This window comes from Littorina saxatilis, linkage group LG4 (genome assembly GCF_037325665.1).
Source record: "Littorina saxatilis isolate snail1 linkage group LG4, US_GU_Lsax_2.0, whole genome shotgun sequence".
NCBI lineage: Eukaryota > Metazoa > Mollusca > Gastropoda > Littorinimorpha > Littorinidae > Littorina > Littorina saxatilis.
Window position 1 is genome coordinate 17628407 of NC_090248.1, and position 18706 is coordinate 17647112.

At 46.8% G+C, this 18706-nt stretch overlaps 1 protein-coding gene across 3 annotated transcripts in view; it reads left to right on the forward strand.

Annotated features, from left to right (window-relative positions):
- The window catches only part of LOC138964121 (adiponectin receptor protein-like), a 57139-nt gene extending 39575 nt beyond the window's left edge, over window positions 1-17564 (forward strand). For all 3 annotated transcript variants that reach the window (XM_070336005.1, XM_070336006.1, XM_070336007.1), the window contains 2 exons: window positions 6491-6684; window positions 12547-17564. In XM_070336005.1, coding sequence (XP_070192106.1) covers window positions 6491-6684; window positions 12547-12678 — 326 coding nt within the window. In that variant the 3' untranslated portion in view covers window positions 12679-17564. The remainder of the gene's footprint in view (window positions 1-6490; window positions 6685-12546) is intronic.
- Window positions 17565-18706: the final 1142 nt, after the last annotated feature.

The following is an 18706-nucleotide window of genomic DNA, read 5'->3' on the forward strand; positions in this document are numbered from 1 at the left end:
TGCGTTACCGGCAGCGGTGGGGGATGTCCAGTCTCTAGCTTCCGTAGTCATGCCTTCCGCTTCCGGAGTTCAGGTTCCGGCCTCGGCGGTTTCCGCCTCCACAAGTAAGTTGAACTGGCCCTGGTGAGGCGACGGGACGGTCCCTTTTGGGACACAGTTCACCTGGGCAGTGTCACTATCTGCACTTTGCTGGTCGGCCAACTCCTCCTGCTTCAGGCTTGGATGTTGTTGATCAGCAGCGGCGGCTTGCGGCCAGCTTGACATTTCCGCCTGTTACAGGACCGGATATCGTTGACTGGCAGCGGCGGCCGTTTCCGGCTTCGGCCGGAAACACGGTTCCTCCCTCACCTGGTCGCTTCGGCTACGGTGACGGGGGGGATCATGGACTGGCCTACGGGCAGCACGGCTTCCGGCCACAGTCCTCGTGGTCGTCGCTTCTGCCCCCGGCGGTGGTGACTTCTGCGTTTCCGGCTTCAGCCGGATTTGCTGTCCCTCTTCCGAGCACTTCCTCTTGGATGCCGGAGAGGGAACAACAGCGTTCGGCTTTTGCACTTCCGGTGCTTCCGCCGGGGCAGGTGGCCGCTCACCCTCAGGGGTTGTCGGCTTCCGCCCACCCTCTTCCGGCAGGTTCAGATGGACTTCCGACTTCATCCTTTCCGTTTGGTCAAAGGATAAATCGGGATGACGTCCGGCGTCAAGGATTTCCGGTTTCCGGTTACCCTGTGCTTCCTTCTGCCGGCAGAGGGAGTGACTTTGGTCACGGTCCTTCGGTTGACCACTCTGATATGCAATCAGTGGTTAGCGAAGAGACTGGCGTCGGGTTTCCGGCCAAGCTCAAGTCTTTACTTGCAGCTGCAGCGGAAATTACGTCTCGCTATTTCCCTGAGGGGGCATCGGCGACGGCGGCTTCCTCTTCTGGTGCCCCGTCCGCGATGGCAGACTTCCTTCCGGTGAGGGAGGATTCTTCCTCCTCCTTCCGCTTTGCGGAATCACCGTCCGTGGCATACCACCTTTCTCAGGTACTGGCTATGCCTTCGGGAAGTGGTATTCCCACAGTGCCGGTTCCGCTTCTGGTGCCGTTTGGTCCAGTTTCGGAGTCGGCACAGCCTTGGGTTGTGCCAGCGGCACAGGTGGCTTCTTTTGTTCCTTCGGGAAAGAAGAAGCTCACTCTGCCTGGTGCTAGCCGGAACCTCATTGCCTCTTATGCTCTTCCGCGGTCAACCTTGCCGGTGACCCGGGAGCTGCAGCCTCTGCTCGTCAAGCAGATCAAGGGTGACTCTGAGTTGGCTGTGAACGAGAGTTCTCTCATCTCTTTGGAGGAGATCGGGCGCCAGCTTTTGGAGTTGGCGTCCATCTCCGAGACGTTATTGAGAACTCTGTCTCGGGCGTTGACCGACAGTTTGGTTCCCTTCACGCTTAGTGAGGAACAAAACGCGGATGACATTTCTACGCTCCTCGCTGCCTTGGCCAAGGTTAACGAGGAACAGATGCGTCTCTCCTCCTGGCAGTACACTCATGCACTGTTCAGCAGGAGAGATTTGTTTCTTAGCCAGTCACATTTCACGGATCAGGCTACCAGAGACACTTTAAGGGTGTTTCCGGTTGTGGAGGGATCTCTTCTCAGTACCATGGCGCTTGACGTTAGACAGAGAGAGATTCAGTCGCTGAAGGACGCTCAGTTCTGCGACTTGGCTCTGCAGGGCATGCGACAGGCTAAGCCTTCCCAGCAAGGGAAGTCTCAGTCTGCATCGCAACCCAAGCCTGCTCAGAAGAGACCTGCTCAGCAGGGCTCTCGTGGCGGCAAGAAGCGAACCGCATCGGGAAGGGGGCGTGGCGGCTCTAAGAGCAAGCCTCACCCCCAATGAAGTGCTCCCGATCTCACCCCCCTTCCGCCCTCCACTTTGGTGATGGCGGGAGGCCCCTCCCGGGCACTTTCCCATTGGATGGTCTCTGTGGACAGCCAATGGATTGTGGGAGTAGTGAGATCGGGCTTCCGTCTCTTATGGCGGGAGGAGAAGGCACCTCTTTCCCGGTGTCCACCACGCTTCAAGCACCCCTTCTCGCAGGAAGCAAGGTCCGTCCTTCAGGCGGAAATTGCCTCCCTGGAGCAGAAGGGTGCGGTAGAGAGGGTCCTGGACCAGAGCTCCCTGGGTTTTTACGGGCGTCTTTTCGCCGTACCCAAAGCTTCAGGGGCATGGCGTCCCGTGTTGGACTTATCTCATCTCAATACCTTTTTGAGGGAGATAAAGTTCAAGATGGAGACGCCTGCCACGGTCAGGGACTCTCTCCGCCCAGGAGATTGGGTGACCTCCATCGACCTGACAGATGCATATTTTCACATTCTTATGCTCCGTTTCCGGTGGGGCGATCAGGTCTACCAGTTCCGCGCACTCCCCTTCGGGCTGTCTCTCGCGCCGTGGATTTTTACCATGGTCGTGAGGCAGTTTTGTGCACTGGTGAGGTCACAGGGTATTCGACTGCGGGCTTATCTGGACGATTGGCTCATTCTGAGCGATTCCCAGATAGGCTGCTCGCAGCATACCCAGTCGGTTCTTCGAGAGGCCAACTTGCTGGGCTTCTCGATCAACCGATCAAAGTCGGAGTTGATTCCGTCTCAGACGTTCACCTACCTGGGAATGTCTTTCGACACGGTCTCTTGGACTCCAAGCTCAGATTCGCTCCACTTTGCCACTCCTGCAGGCCACACTCCGGTCGCTCGCCTCCATCTTGGGGCAGATGGAGTCCATGGCTCTCTTGGTTCCTCTGGGCAGGGTTCACAAACGGCCTTTTCAGTTGGCACTGAAGCCGTATGTGGTCTCTTCTTGGGTGGACTGGGACGCCCTTGTCCCTCTCCAGGGATGGTTCCAGTCCGCGACCCTTCCGTGGTTGGACACGGGATGGGTCTGCAGAGGAGTTCCGATCACTCTCCCCCCCCCCCCCCCCCCCAGACTTGGATCTCTTCACGGATGCTTCCTTGCTGGGGTGGGGAGCACACACAGACCTACGCACGGCGTCAGGTCTGTGGTCGACGGAACAGAGCCTGTGGCACATCAACTTGCTGGAGCTAGAAGCTGTGGCTCTAGCTCTGGTCGAGTTTCTGCCCTCCCTGCAGGCCAAACATGTTCGTCTGTTTACAGACAACACGACAGTGGCGGCTTATCTCAACAAGCAGGGAGGCTCGCGGTCCCCGTCTCTCTCGGACAGGACCTGCAAGATTCTGAAGTGGTGTGCTCAGCACCGCATCTCGATCTCGGCCAGGTACCTTCCAGGGAGGCTGAACACTCTGGCGGACGCTCTCAGTCGCTCCGACAGGGTGCTTCAGTCCGAGTGGACTATCACTCACGGGGCACTGCTTCGCCTTTGGGCCCAAGTCCAAAAGCCTCTGGTAGACCTTTTTGCCACAAGGTACTCAAAGAGGCTTCCGGTGTTCGTCTCGCCATTCCCGGATCCTCAGGCTTGGCGAGTGGATGCTTTGGACATTCCCTGGACGGGTCTGGAGGCGTACGCCTTCCCGCCTTTCCCCTTACTCAGCAGAGTAATTCGAAAGGCGGAGTTGGAGGGGGCGGCCCTTCTGCTGGTCGCCCCCCTTTGGCCGTCGCAGGTCTGGTTCCCAGACCTGCTTCGTCTCGCCTTCGGGCCTCCCATTCCTCTCTCACTCGTGAGAGGGGAACTCGTGCAGCCCCGAACAGGTGTTCCACACGAGGAGCCCAGTCTTCTGAAGCTTCACGTGTGGAGGTTGTTCGGGACTCACTGAGGCGCTCAGGAGCGTCTTCCTTGATGCTGGACCTGGTGGGCCGCTCTCATAGGGCGTCCACTGCGTCTGTTTACGCCTCACACTGGAAGGCCTGGGCCGCCTGGTGTTCGACGAGAGGGGTGAGTCGGGTTGCGCCTCGCACGATGCAGGTCGCCAACCACCTCTCTTTCCTGTTTTCGCAAGGCGCTTCTGTTTCCTCGTTGAGGGTTCGGCACTCAGCGATTTCCGCAACGCTTAAACAGATCGGTAGGTCTGTTAATGTCGCGGGTGTCATTGCAGCTGTTATTAAAGGTGCTGCTCTTCAGCAAGCCAGGACCAGAGTCCCTACTCCTAAGTGGGATCTGTTCCTGGTTTTGGAATTTTTACGTTCCTCGGATTTCGAGCCTTTGCAGGGGGGCTAGCCTTTACAACCTGACTCGAAAGACTCTCTTTTTGCTCTTGCTGGCTACGGCCCGACGGGGTAGCGACGTCCACGCCCTGTCGGGTCTGCCAGGAGATGTCTCTTGAGTCAGATGGCTCAGTGTCTCTGCACTTCCGCCCTGACTTTCTGGCCAAGAATCAGGCTCCGGGGCAGGCCTCTCCGTTGGTTAGAGTTAAGGCTCTGACCAACGCGTTGGCTCCGGATGATCCTGATCTGGTCAATTGTCCTGTTAGGGCACTCTGTTTGTATTTAGCTCGCACTCAGCCTGTGCGAGCTAGTTCTCAGAAGCTGTTATTTCTCTCGCTTTTAACTGCACGGGAGAAAGACATTTCTAAAGTAACGTTGGCCCGGTGGGTGTCGTCTCTCATAAGGCAAGCTTATGTTTGGAGTCACGCAAATAGGGGGGGGGGGGGGGGGGGGGGGCGCTGCCTGCCTTTCCCCTGGACTCGGCTCGAGCCCATGAGACTAGGGCTTGGGCGTCGTCTCGCGGTGCTACGCTCCAAGCGGCTGGACGATGTTTTGTCCACTGCTTATTGGCGTTCCGAAGATATATTCATTAACTATTATCTTCGGGACGTCTCTGCTCTTCGCCAGGACGGCTCACGCGGGCTTCCTGCTCTCGTAGCAGCCGGCCAGGTTCTGGCCAGGATGTGTTGGTGAGTTTGATTTATTTCTTGCCCACCGCCATGTTGATGTTATCTGCTATATGTGATTCGGAGTAAGCATATGTAATTTAATGGAAAATTTCTTAGTAAATTTTCATTTGATTAATATACTTACCCGAATCACATAGTGTAGGCCCTCCCGCCTGCCCCGCTATGGTTTTTAGCTTTCTGAAAGCCGTATGAGTTGGTGTGGTAGGAAGTGACGTAGTATCCACTAGATGGGAGGTAACTCCCGGGATACCGGCTCGTTACCATGGCTACGTTTGCCTTTTTGGTGATGGGGTTGCTTCCCTTTAATTGATTAGACGGGTAAGCGTTTTCAGTACCTAGCATCTCAGACTGTGTCAAATGCTATATGTGATTCAGGTAAGTATATTAATCAAATGAAAATTTACTAAGAAATTTTCCAATTAAGACCTAGAAAAAAGATCTGGGAAAATCATGTCTTCAAAAATGTCTTGAAATGGGGGGAAACTTTCAGAGTTTATGAATAGAAAATCTGAGAAAATTGGTTTTGAAAGGGCGGAATAGGTCTAATCAGGGAATGGGGGTCTTAAAAGGGAGGGAGTCTTGCATTGGGTTGGGGGAGGGGGGGCAAGAAGGGAGGGAGTCTTCTGACGGGTGGGTAGGGGGGAGGGTCTTAAAGGGGAGGGAGTATGTCTTCTTTTGGGGGGTGAAGGGGGGGTTCCACTGTAATGGGAAATGATGAAGGCGAGTCCTGCAAGCATTTGCTTTTCTTGTTTGTATCATGAATCTTCTACTGTATCTGAATAGTTACACTTACAGCATACATTACAAACATTTGTAGGTAAAAGGATGACAGTAAATGTCTACCTCTTCTGTGTTGAATCATGACTTAAAGTGCTGATTTAAGTCCTGTGTGAAATATGGACAGCTCTGGCAAAGAAAGCAACAACAGCAACCTTAAGCTTTATCGATCAGTCAAAGAAGCAATGGATTATCGTGGGTCATCCCTTGCAGATTACACCATCACCCCTCTTTTTAGAGAGGTAAACACTGATTGGTAATGCTTTCCTCTATCAAGAGAGAGGTATGGCTATGACACAGGGATGGGAACTTTGAGATGATGGGTGATTTTCTGATGTTGTAGACAGCTTTAGGTGGAGCTTCAGCTGGCAGGGGGGTGAGGAGTGGGCAGAAGTAAAGGATGAGGGGCAGGTGTTATCTTCTGCTGTCACATCGTTAGTGTTTGGCGCCTGCCACATTTTTTCCTTATTATGTTCATTTCCATAATAATTTATTGACTCCCCTTAGTGTTGAGTCTTAGGAATGAGCAGTGTTATTTGAGTAGGCCGTAGACAAAAAAATTCATGTTGAATTTATATCAGATAGTTTTGAAGTTAGAGGTTTGAAACCTTGCACACTTCTAGGGTCTGATGATCTCCCAACATGACCCCAGTTTGGTTGACCCTCGTCAATTTTCGGGTCTCAGTGGGGTCATGTTTGGTGCATAAAAACTTAACATTGAGGATTTCTCTGTTTTTTTAAGCTAAAGCCACCAAATTTCACACACTTGTAGGTTTTGATGATCTTCAGACATGACACAAAGTTCCCATGCCAGATGACATCAAAAGGGTGCTGTAGAACAGCTGGATAAGTTATTTGTGTGTGTGTGTGTGTGTTTTTCAGGAATGTTTATTGCCCTGGGTCTGAGCGGTGTGATACCGGCACTGCACTATGTGATTACTGATGGGTTCTGGCACGCAATCAACAAAGCAGCCCTGGGCTGGCTGGTCCTTATGGCATTCCTCTACATCTTTGGTGCCGTCATCTATGCCGTCCGCATTCCTGAGCGCATCTTTCCGGGAAAATTTGACATCTGGGTGAGGGAATATTTTTGTGTGTGTGCATCTTTGCAGGGAATTTCAGCATCCGGAAAAGAAAACAATTTTATATGTATGCATCGTTTTGAGTAGGCTGGATATTTGAGAAGGAGGTTCTGCCTGTGAATCTGCAGCATGTCTTCTGGTTCTTTCCTATAATTGATTATGAATGTTTACTATTGAGGTCAGACTCCCTGTAAGTAATTGAGTCTATGACACTGAACTGCATTACAGTAGTCGGAACTATTTGATGTATTTCTCTGATCTGAAGGTCTACCCTGCAGGATTTCAAACAGTTTTCAAGTTCATCAATGTACGTGCAGTGAAAGTCTTTTATGAGCAGGGGATGTGACTCTACACCTGTTTATTGTTTATTACTATGTGTAAGCTCGGTTTAGTGTTTAAATCTAGTCAGTTTAGTTTAAAAAGTGCCCACCCCCCCTTAACTCATTCAAGGCGAATCTAAATTTCCCCTGTGTTCCCTGCCAGCGCGCGATTTAGAGCCATTTTGAAAAAATTATAAAAAATCAACAACACAAGATAACCTTACATACCTTTATATTTTTGCAAAGTTTGGAACTTACTCTTTTAGAAAAAATATGAAACATTTGAAAGTACATACCTTTTGTTGTCTTCATATCCAGGTAAAATATCCAATTTGAAGCACAAAAAATAAACTTTTTTGTTCTTGAATGAAACACCAGTAACTCACTGTTGCAGTACTTTTTCTCACAAAATCAAGCTGATATGCACTGTTTCAAATGTCAAGAGTGTTGCTGGTGAATCAGAAACAAAAATTACTGTTAAATAGACTTGAACTGGTGAGTGTCAAGCATAATCGAGGCACGTCTAGATTGTCCCTGTGTTCCCTCAAATCCCACGATTTTGACCCATTTTTAAAAAAATAATAAAAATCAACAACACAAAATAACCTTACCTACCTTACATTTTTGCAAAGTTTGAAACTTGCTCTTTTAGAAAATATATGAAACATTTGAAAGAACATTCCTTTTGTTGTCTTCACATCCAGTCAAACTTCCTCTTTGAAGCAAAAAAAACAAAAAAACTTTCTACGTCATGGGTTCATCATACACAATGTCATGATCGACACTTTCATTGTCCGAATCATCACGCAAATTATCGTCCATTGGCACAAACTCGTCACCAGAATCTAAAATATCATCTCCACTGTCATCATCACTGAGGTCAAGATCAGAACCGTACTGAATAACAAGTTCCAGCACTCTTTTCAAGTTACTACGTCTTGTAGCAAAACGATCCGCCATCTTGGAAAAGTCAAAACACGTGGGTCGCACACCGTCAACAAAATCAAATTAATCCCAACAATTGAAGGGAAGGAACTGTTTACAGTGAATGGTTCCACTGTAGACAGATAGAAGTTTATTGCGGGGGTTGTTTCCCTTGGTCAGCAGGGCCGTTTACACCGTAAAAAATTCGTGATATCCGTCGGAACTAAACTACAGACGTGCGGGCAACGCTAAACACAGGTGTCGGAATTCCAATTCCGATACACAGCGAATGAGTTACGGTGGAGGTTGTCAACTAATACCTACCAAAGTCACAGTTTTCAATTGCTTCGTGTGTCTTTCACTCTTTGTTTCTTGACCAGTACTCTTGATTAAATTACATATTCTTACTCTGAATCACATATAAGCATTGACACAGTCTGAGATGCTACAGGTCTGAAATACGCTACCCGTCAAGGGAAGCAACCCCACAAAAAAAGTGCTGCAATAGTGCGTTGGTAAGGACGCCAGTCCATAGGGGTTATCTCCCCTCTGGCCTGTGTGACGTCACTACCGCTCCACAGCACGTGGCTAGTCGTATGACTTTTTCAGCTAGAAGCTCAGGGTCGCAAAATTTTTCGCTCTGATGTGGCCGCTCATGCCTTTGCTTGGCATGGTTCCCACCCGTCACCACCCGTCAACTACTTGCCTTCTACCAGCTAGTTGGTGAGATCTTTCTATTTTGGCTTGTAATTTTGTCCTAGCTACTGTTATTTTACGTCAGTTTGGATAACTGTGTATTTTTCAGTAGCATTGTTTTTGCCGCCATCTTTGGTTTGTCAGTATGGCTGACAGTGTCAAAGCTAAACGCGGTGCAAAAGCGGAGGTCCAGGGTTAGGGCACTCCCTAGCCCTAGTCTTCAAAGAAATTACCGGAGGTTGTTGTTGTTTCAGACGTTGTTAATAACACGTCTTTTTCAGTCCCAATTTCTTCGCCAAATGAACTTAGCGTCCCCATTGGGACTTTTTTGCCCTCTGCTTCCCCACAAGAGTACAGTGCTCTCGTGGCGAATTTGCTTAGTTCTATCATTCCAGAGATTTGCAACTTTGTTCTTGCTGAGAGGCATTGTTGTTACGTTGTTGTTGTTTCAGACGTTGTTAATAACACGTCTTTTTCAGTCACAATTTTTTCGCCAAATGAACTTAGCGTCCATTTTGAGACTTCGTTTGTTTTGCCCTCTACTTCCCCACCCGAGTCCAGTGCTCTTGTGGCGAATTTGCTTAGTTCTCTCATTCCAGAGATTCACAATCTTGTTCAAGCCGAGATGCGGAGGGCGACGCCGTCTTCCAGCTCCACTCTTTCCCCTGCTGTTGGGGATAGGAGTTCTTTAGCGTCTTTGAAGGTGCCATCGGCTACGATTACCAGGGTCTTCCCCCGGTGTTCCGTCTTCTTCCTGTGGTTCCGCCATTGCTGCCAGCATTTCCGGTTCCTCAAACCTGTCTGAACGTACTCGTGATACAATAAGACATTCTCTTCCGAGAGAAAGGTTTCTACCTGGCCGGCCTCTACCGTCTCCCACCCCCGGGCGGAGTTCGGATACGCTCGTCTCCTCGGAGACACGGCCAGTGCAGGGTCACTACCTGCCAGGTTTGTCTGCCCCTTCTCTCACTGGTGTTCGCCTGTACGGGTTCACAGGAGTTTCGGGGCAGAGTCAGCAGCCAATTATGGCAGCTGCGCTTCCGGTTTCTACCGGAAGGACAGGTCCACCCGCTCGAGCACCTGTTGCGGTCTCTTCGGTGTCGGACCTAGGACTGGCCTGCGGGCATACTGGCTTCCGGCCGCAGTCCGTGCAGCAGCGTTTCAGCCACCGGCTGCCTCGTCTGTCGCACTTCCGGTTCCGACCGGAAATTTTGTTCCTCTCACTGACAGTTACGTACGTACGTCGGGGATTTCGGAACAACGGCTGGCTTACGGGCATCCAGGCTTTCAGCCTCAGCCTGTGCAACAGTCATTCCACCCGTCCGCGGTGTCGGCTACTGCACTCTCTGTTCTTGTGGCTTCGGATTTCGACATTTCCTACCTTCATCCTCATCCTAGGCATGAGGTGAGGCAGGACGATTTCCGTTTGGTTGGGTTTCCGTCTTCCGGTTATCCCGTTCACCCTTCTGCCACAAGCAACTATGACTACGGTCTTTGTCCGTCTGTCGCCGCGTCCGACTCAGTCTTTCGTCGGTGAGCAGACGCGTTCTGGTTTTTCGTCCAAACTTAAGGTGGCACTTGAGTTGGCGGCGGAAGTAACATCCAGATATTTTCCAAAGGGTGCATCGTCTTCGGCGGCTTCCGCTTCGGTTGCCCCGTCGGCGATGGATGACTTCCGGAATTCGAAGGAGGAGGACTCCTATTTCTGGTTCGGAGAGTCACCCTCTGTGGCTTACCACCTCTCTCAGGTTTTGGCCAAGCCCGCTCCTTCCGGCAGCGGGTTACCTATCCGGTTCCGACCGGAAATTTTGTTCTTCTCACTGACGGTTACTTGTGTACCTTGGGGACGATCGGAGGAACTGGAAACCAGAACCCACCCGACCAGAAGTTGTCCTCTACCACTTCTGCCTCAGCCTCTTAGGGGCGGGGACGTAGCTCAGTTGGTAGCGCGCTGGCTTTGTAGCCAGTTGGTCGCTATCAGCGTGGGTTCGATCCCCACGTTCGGCGAGAGATTTATTTCTCGGAGTCAACTTTGTGCAGACTCTCTTCGGTGTCCGAACGCCCCCGTGTGCACACATGCGCACGAAAAAGATCCCACGTTCACAGCGAAAGTCTCAGGGCTTGGAAAACACGAAGACACGCATGCATCATCTCTCGTCTCTGATTATCATGATCGTATTTTCGATACTTTGATGAGACAAACCCAATGCTGGTGTGTCGAAAAAGACAGCCACAGCGGGCTTGTTCGAATCAAAGTATCACACCATATCTTCAGCGTATTACCAATACCTGTCCCAATATAGACCAGTTGGTCTAAGAGGACGTTAAACCCTAATAGTCAGGCGAAGATGGTAGGAGGTAGCAGCCGGAAGTGAGAGACGCGTCGGTTCAGCGGCAGTTGACTCGAAGTCAAATCCAAGACAGAGTCCCTGAAACCCTGAGAAGGGGCCGGAAAGGCCTCGTGATGGGACGGGACGTGTCCGTAATCAGCGGAGCCTGACACAACGGTGTGGTCGGCGTAACCGGAAACCGGAAACCCAACTGACCGCAAGTTATCCTCTACCGGTCCATGCGTAAGCAGAGGGAGACGGTACGAGGAGGCAGCGACTTCCGGTTGTGCGTCAGCAATCGAAAGTGCGGAAGTCACGGTGGCCGAAGCCTGGTGTGACTGGTGCTGCGTGGAAAACGGCTGGAAGCCGTAGTGCCCGTAGGCCAGTCTGCTTTTCGGCGATTGACTGCGTATCAAAAGCCTAAACAGACAGGCAAAGACCAAAGTCATAGTTGCCTAAATCAAAAAAGGCTGGTCGGCATAACCGGAAACCGGGAAGCCAACCTGCCGGAAGCCTCCAAAGACGATGCGTACGCCCTCAGGAAATATCTGGATGTTACTTCCGCAGCCAGTTCAAGTGCCTCCTTGAGTTTGGCCGAAAAACCAGAACGCGTCTGCTCACCGACGAAAGACTGAGAGTCGGACGCGGAGACAGACGGGCAAAGACCGTAGTCATAGTTGCCTGTGGCAGAAGGGTGATCGGGATAACCGGAAGACGGAAACCCGACCAAATGGAAGTCGTCCTGCCTCACCTCATGCCTAGGCTGAGGGTGAAGGGAGGAAGAGTCGAAATCCGAAGCCACAGGAACCGAGAGTGCATTAGTCGACACCGCGGATGGGCAGGACGACTGTTGCACAGGCTGAGGCTGAAAGCCTTGATGCCCGTAGGCCAGCCGTTGTTCCAAACTCCCCGAGGTACACAAGTAACCGTCAGTGAGAGGAGCAAAATATCTACTTCCGCTTGCAGGTCTAAAACCAAACATACGTAGACGGGTACATTAGGATGAAGACCAACTGTTTCGATGATACCCTCCTCACTGCCAGGTTCCAATAAGTCGCTGTATGTACCTTAATTAAATAATTACTTTATTCATTCGCGATTATAATGTGTTTGATCCAGTTATACACAGTGAGCCTTATATCAAAGGCAAGTGCAGAGTCTTAGGAACACAACGGTACCACAATCAAGAGTATTGTTCAAGAAACAAAGACACACGAAGCAATTGAAAACTGTGACTTTCATACGTATTAGTTGACTTAACCTTCCCCTTAAGAACTAAACAAGTCTCTTCTTTACCTTTTCTTTGTTAGTAAAATTTCTGAAGTCAGAAGCGAAAATTGATTTGAGAAGACATCACAATGTGACTAACCGTGTCGAGGTAAATTTCTGTTATTTCTTACGCATATCTCCTGGGGAAACGACAAAGAGTTTTGAGAATGAAGTTTGTGTCAATGACTTATCAGCAGTATAAAATTACTTGTAAGGTCACCGCTAGTCTGTGTCTGTATGGTATATGATTATTTTATGTATGATGTGTGTGTTGAATGTGGCTGAACTTGATGGATGTGTGTTATTTTCATTTCCAGTTCCAGAGCCACCAGATCTTCCATATGTTTGTGTTGGCGGGGGCTTTCGTACACTATCACGGAATTTCTGAAATAGCAAACTACCGTCTAACCCTGGGAGACTGCTTGGAAAGCGCATCTGCAAGTTCCTAAAGCTGATCATACCAGGCTTAACTTCTGTTTGCAAGACGTGTGTGGACAATTATCTTAGTTTTCATCTTATTTCGTACAAATGGCACTTTTGTGTATAAAATACTCTCTCATTGACACACACACTGACTCACACACACTGGTATGCAGGCACACAACCACACATACGCACAAGACACTCTGTTGATCCATGACACATGTTCACCCGTAATAGTGTGTTGCTTTGCCTTACCATTTATGTGCCCACACCAGCTCTTCAACTTTTCAGTTTTTTTATTTATTTTTAGTGTGTTTGTTACAGACTTGTCCCATGACAAATGTGAACCTGTTTTAACATTAAATGACAACCAGTCCTTTCAGTCAATCAGATATTTCATTAAAGATGAGGTCTCTCTATGACTATCCGGGGGGTTAGAGTTTAAAGAAATTAGTGCTGAGAATCCTATATCGAATTTTGTACAGCAAAGGCGGTCTGAAACCCGACCTACACTTGGCAGTGTAGGCATTGACCGCGTCATTCCACACTCGACTTTTGCACTGGTAACTTCCTTTCTCTCTCACGGCTGAGCATACTTTATTTTCAAGGTGAAAAAAGAAACACCTCGACTGGGATTCAAACCCACGACCTCAAGATTTCGAGTCCGTCCTCTTACCCAACAGGCTATTGCACCAGTTGTGAAAGAGATGAAAAATGTAACGATTTTAGATTATGCTATTTTTAGTGCTGCCCCTATATGCAGAGCTGCCTACTGCTACGCTTTAGGCGTAGCATGCTACGTGTTAAGACCAATTGCCCTGCTTTGCCAAGCTTATGATTGCTGTGCTCAAGCAAATAATCTCAAGCATGCAACAGTTCGCTCTTTCTTGTGAGTCCTGGTACTCATTTCTGATTCTCACTCCGTGTAGCAGTTCAAAATATAGGTCATAAAACATTTTCCACACTGAAAAGTGGCTCTTCATACACTCCATTTAGAATTATGTTCCTGCTTTCTAAACAAACTGTTTAAAAAATGTATATATATGTGACCAGTTCTCACAAAATGATAGATAAGTTGATTTTTAGCATCCTGTGATATGTACTTGCTAAGAAAATACAGAAATCCCTCTTTAAGATGATGTAAGTTGCAAGTGAGTAGTAAAAAAAAAAAGACTTTGTTACATTGGTTTAAAGCTACTAACCAGCATGTCGGCCATTTTGAGAAAATCACTGTTGAAGTTGTCACACTGAAAACAGGCATTTTTTCCTAGCAACCTAGGTAAAACATGCTTCATAGCTTATGAAATGGTGAGAAATAGTATAAAAGAGCATAGTAATGAGACCAGAAAGAATTTGTTTGCAGTTATAACCGTCATAACTGGGTTTTTATGAAAGTCTTGGTGCACCAGATCAAAATTTAGTCCTTAACTTTTCCAACGATGTATAATAAGCGGGGATTCTGCAAATCATCAGTTTGACAATGTGGCCTTGTGTGGCCTTTGTTTACAAGAAAGGGACGCTTGGGATCGATAGTAGATATCAATAAAATCAAGTTTAACAGATTTTTAGGATGATTTTGACTAAATGCAGGCAATATAAGACAAATGAAGCCTAGTTCTCTCTGAAACAGCAAAAAAGTGAATTTCAACCATATTGACCCTCACCACTTTATTCTGTTCGCTTGAGCAGCTGGCCGCCAGGGACTTATATATTATTTTGTTAGAACGGGTCACATATTATTGTACGAAATAGCAAAAATGCAGATATGCACATATATTTTCAACAATGCTACACTTAAACACCATTTGCCATGCTGAACACGGCAAATAAATCTTAATTGCTACACTTGAGGCTTCACAGCTTCTGTATATGCCTCTTACCCATCTTTTGCTCATAAATGAATATGACTATTTATTTGATAGCTGTTTGGTACTACACAGAGTCTTGCAGGGAATCAATTACAGTTATTCTTCTTTATTTGTTTGTTGTAAGTAGTGATATCGCAGCCATCACATGAAGAAAATGTTGAGTAGCACGTAATGACGGCAGAAACACATATGCTGCACATTCCTTGTAACTTGTTTGCAAAATAACGGGGAATTTCAAATGTAAATTTGATGTTTTTGCAGCGCACATCGGGAGGATAAGCTATCATTTTACTAGGCAATGTATTTCATTCAAAAATCAGCTTTAGATTTTTTTGTAGTGAGTGAAGGGGTCGTTTTTATTGCGTGTGTTTTTGTTGTTGCTTTGCTTTTGAAAAAATGGTCACTGAGCTAGACATGGCTGGGACGGAGCGACGACGTCAAGTTATGTGCTCGACAGTCAAGCGTGGAGTGAAACGCTCTGGTGCGCACGTGCCTGCGGGCTGTCTTTGTTGTACTGTATTCGGTACAGATTCTGTGCAGTGAATGCAGCCTCCTTTTTTTTTTTTTAAACACCTACACCCCGGATAGTCATAAATACACCTCATTTTTTTTAAGAAAGCGGTATGTACACTTAAATTTATGAAAAGGTGTCTGGCATGTCTAACATTGGCAACATAAAATGTGACCCTCCTGAAACAGAAGTACTTCTCTTTTTGTCTGATCAAAATAAAACAACAGACTAATGGATATGTGTACATATTGGGAAGTTGTCTCTTCATTTTCTATCTTTGTTTTTACTTGATTCCTTGTTACCAGAACAGCTGCCTGTTAAATGTATTGCTGTGTGTGGTGTTTTGAACTAGGTATTCTGCTCAAGGGAAGTGCTTTCATTCAGATTATTACACAATCTTGATTGCTGGCAGGGTCTTTGTCTTTTTCTTTCATTTGTCTCTTGTGTAATTGTGTATGATGGCAAACCCAAAGAGAAAGGGTGTCGATAATGGAGGTGGGTTGTAGATGCAGTGAGGGGGGTACGAGGCAGTATTGGCTTGGTTTGTGTCCATGACCTGAAAATAAGGGTTGTGTTATGATTGCTTTTGTGTTTTTGATTGGATGTGAGAAGGGTTTTTTCTCTCAAATTATTGTCAGGGATTAACTGGTTTCTGACCTTTAGATTTGGAGTGTTGGATGGAAGGTTTGACTGTCAGTGAGATGTAACAATTCATTTTTGCTTCTGCATGTAGTTATGTTGTTGAATGTGAATCATCTTTCGTATCTCATTTCCTTCTTATGTTCAAAAGTGGACATTTTTTCCTTTTACTGTTGTCTTTTGTACATGTATATATAGAGAGAGATAAATGTTGGATGTGATTTGAGTGTTGTATTATAGAATCCTCTGTATTTCCCAAGCAGAAGTTGAAAACGGTCAATGTGAATAGAACTATATTATCATTCCACAATTGTAGGTTTGAGTCTATTAGGACAGCGCTCATGATAGCATGCCCCCCGCGGGTTAGGGGGAAGAATTTACCCGATGCTCCCCAGCATGTAAGAGGCGACTAACGGATTCTGTTTCTCCTTTTACCCTTGTTAAGTGTTTCTTGTATAGAATATAGTCAATGTTTGTAAAGATTTTAGTCAAGCAGTATGTAAGAAATGTTAAGTCCTTTGTACTGGAAACTTGCATTCTCCCAGTAAGGTAATATATTGTACTACGTTGCAAGCCCCTGGAGCAATTTTTTATTAGTGCTTTTGTGAACAAGAAACAATTAACAAGTGGCTCTATCCCATCTCCCCCCCCCCCCCCCCCCCCCCCCCCCCTTTCCCCGTCGCGATATAACCTTCGTGGTTGAAAACGACGTTAAACACCAAATAAAGAAAGAATCATGATAGCATGAGCAGGGAAACAATGTGTTGAGGTGTATGAAAATTACATTGTCAAGCAGCCAAGTCTATCATGTCTTCATCAGTTGCATAATCTGTAGTGTAGGGATTGTTCTGAAAAGCTTTGATTGAGCTGAGTCAGCGGGCGTTGCAAGTCACATACAGTAAGTGCTTAGTAGTCTGTAGTAGAGATAGGATCCCTGGTTTAAAGAGTATACATGGGCTATTGCAGAGTATGCGTAATACGCAATCACTAAGTAACCAGTTTGTACAAACTAAGCCTGCTTTTTCGCAAATGAATAAAAGTGCTATCCTAACTGAATGAAGATCAAATAAAGAAAGAAATCGAAGCACAGGATGGGACAGATGATCTTGGAAATTAATGCTCAATATTCATTGATAAGAGTGTATAGAGAAGAGCAAGTCACATGTTTTGAACCTAGTTTTAGCAGTCCTAGTCTTCTGACAAAGCTAATGCTACAATACAACATTTAAAATGTCTTGTTCTGAGACAGAATGCATTTCTTCTATTTCAGTGTGTAGCACACATTTCTCCATTGTTTATGTGGGTTTAAAGACATGTCAGTGAATTGCAGTTGATTGCAGATATTTGGCTCTAAGGTAAATCACCAAGGCTTGTAGCTTTTAATTGGTAAAGGTTAAAGCATTCAGTCAAGAAATGTGATAATGATGCTGTGTTGTTGCCATTTTCCGTACACATAGAGGTGTGTTTGTGTCTTTCTCAGCATCAGACTAAGATGCATTAGTTCGGCCTTCCATGATGCACTCTTTCACATCAGTTTTTTGGAGTCTGATGATGCGGTTGTTTTCCTTCATGTTTTGAATTGCGAGAGCTTTGTACAGCTTATTCAATCATGTTGATATATGCCATTGATATTTAGCCTGTTTCAAGGACATATGATACTAGTGAAATGGGAATTGTTGCATTGATCTCCTAGCAGAGTATTTGTGTATAAAGTAAGACAATATTCCTCACTATTTGGTCCAGATATTTAGAAATGGTTAATTGATAACGTCCTTCCACATTACCTGTTGTCTTTCAACAATTGTCCCTAAGCTGTTGCTACTGTACAAATATAACTAAGCAACATTAGCCACATAATCAACAAATGCAGAATAAAAAAAATTGTGAACTGGAATAGTTATTCTTGTTTCTTTTTTGACTTGATTGGATACAACTGATTTTTTTTACTCGGTCATCTTTATAAAAATGGATGGAAATCATTGCAAGAGACAAGAAGGAGTGTTGCGAATGGAAGAGTGGTTTTGTGTGTGTGTGTCACCGTAAGTATTGAACCTTCGCCGGTCGTCGTGGGTCCGTGTGGACCCAGAAGGGTGTTTAATTGCAAATATTTCTTAAACCAGTTGGAATTTTTTAATGAGCTTTTAAGAATGCTTCAGACACATAAAAAGCTCATGTCCTAGATCATTAAATTTCAGCGAGAAGTAATTAAAAAAACAAAGGTCAAATTTAGACTACACACGGAAGACATCGTGGGGCGGTGCGGACCCATGTTTCTCAAAGGAACTTACATAAAAACTAGGGAGAGAAGTCACAAACCTTCAGGTATTGGCTCTAAACATCATTTTCTACGATCTGTTTAATTTTGGAGTTAATAAGCAAGTCGCGTGGAGCGAAATTAATACATAACAATGTGGGTCCACACGGCCCCACGGTCACGTTTTTCCTTTTTTGAGAAGCTTTAGTCCGCACGGTAATAATTAAATTAATAATTTAATTTAATTACTTCTCGCGGAAATTTAACCACGGCGTCTACGGAAGGGGATGCACGTTTTTGCTTCTTTGGAAAGCATGGGTCTATGCATATTTTTCCTTCTTTGAGAAGCATGGGTCCGCACGGCCCCACGATGTCTTCGGTGTGTAGTCGATAACCCGGTCGGGCGAAGGTTAAGGTACCATTCTCATGCAAATGATCATGTATGCCACGCAAGAGATTCTGTCCAGACTTTTAGGTGGGATGAGTGCATCATTCTTCGCGTACACGTACATGTATAAAAATTCAAGAGCCTGGCTTCTGTCTGGACAGTGAGAATTGTTTGTTGAATTTCTTTCTTTGACATAATGGCTGTGTGCGTGTGTGTGTGTGCCCATATGCCTCCATCTGTGTAAGTGCAAGTGTGTGTGTACGTGCCTCCGTCTATGTGAGTGTGTGTGTGTGTGTGCGCACACATGCTTCTGTGTGTTTGTGTTTTCCTCTGTGTATTTGTGCCTCTGTCTGTGGGAGCACATGTGCAAGCGTGTATGTGCAATGTATACAGG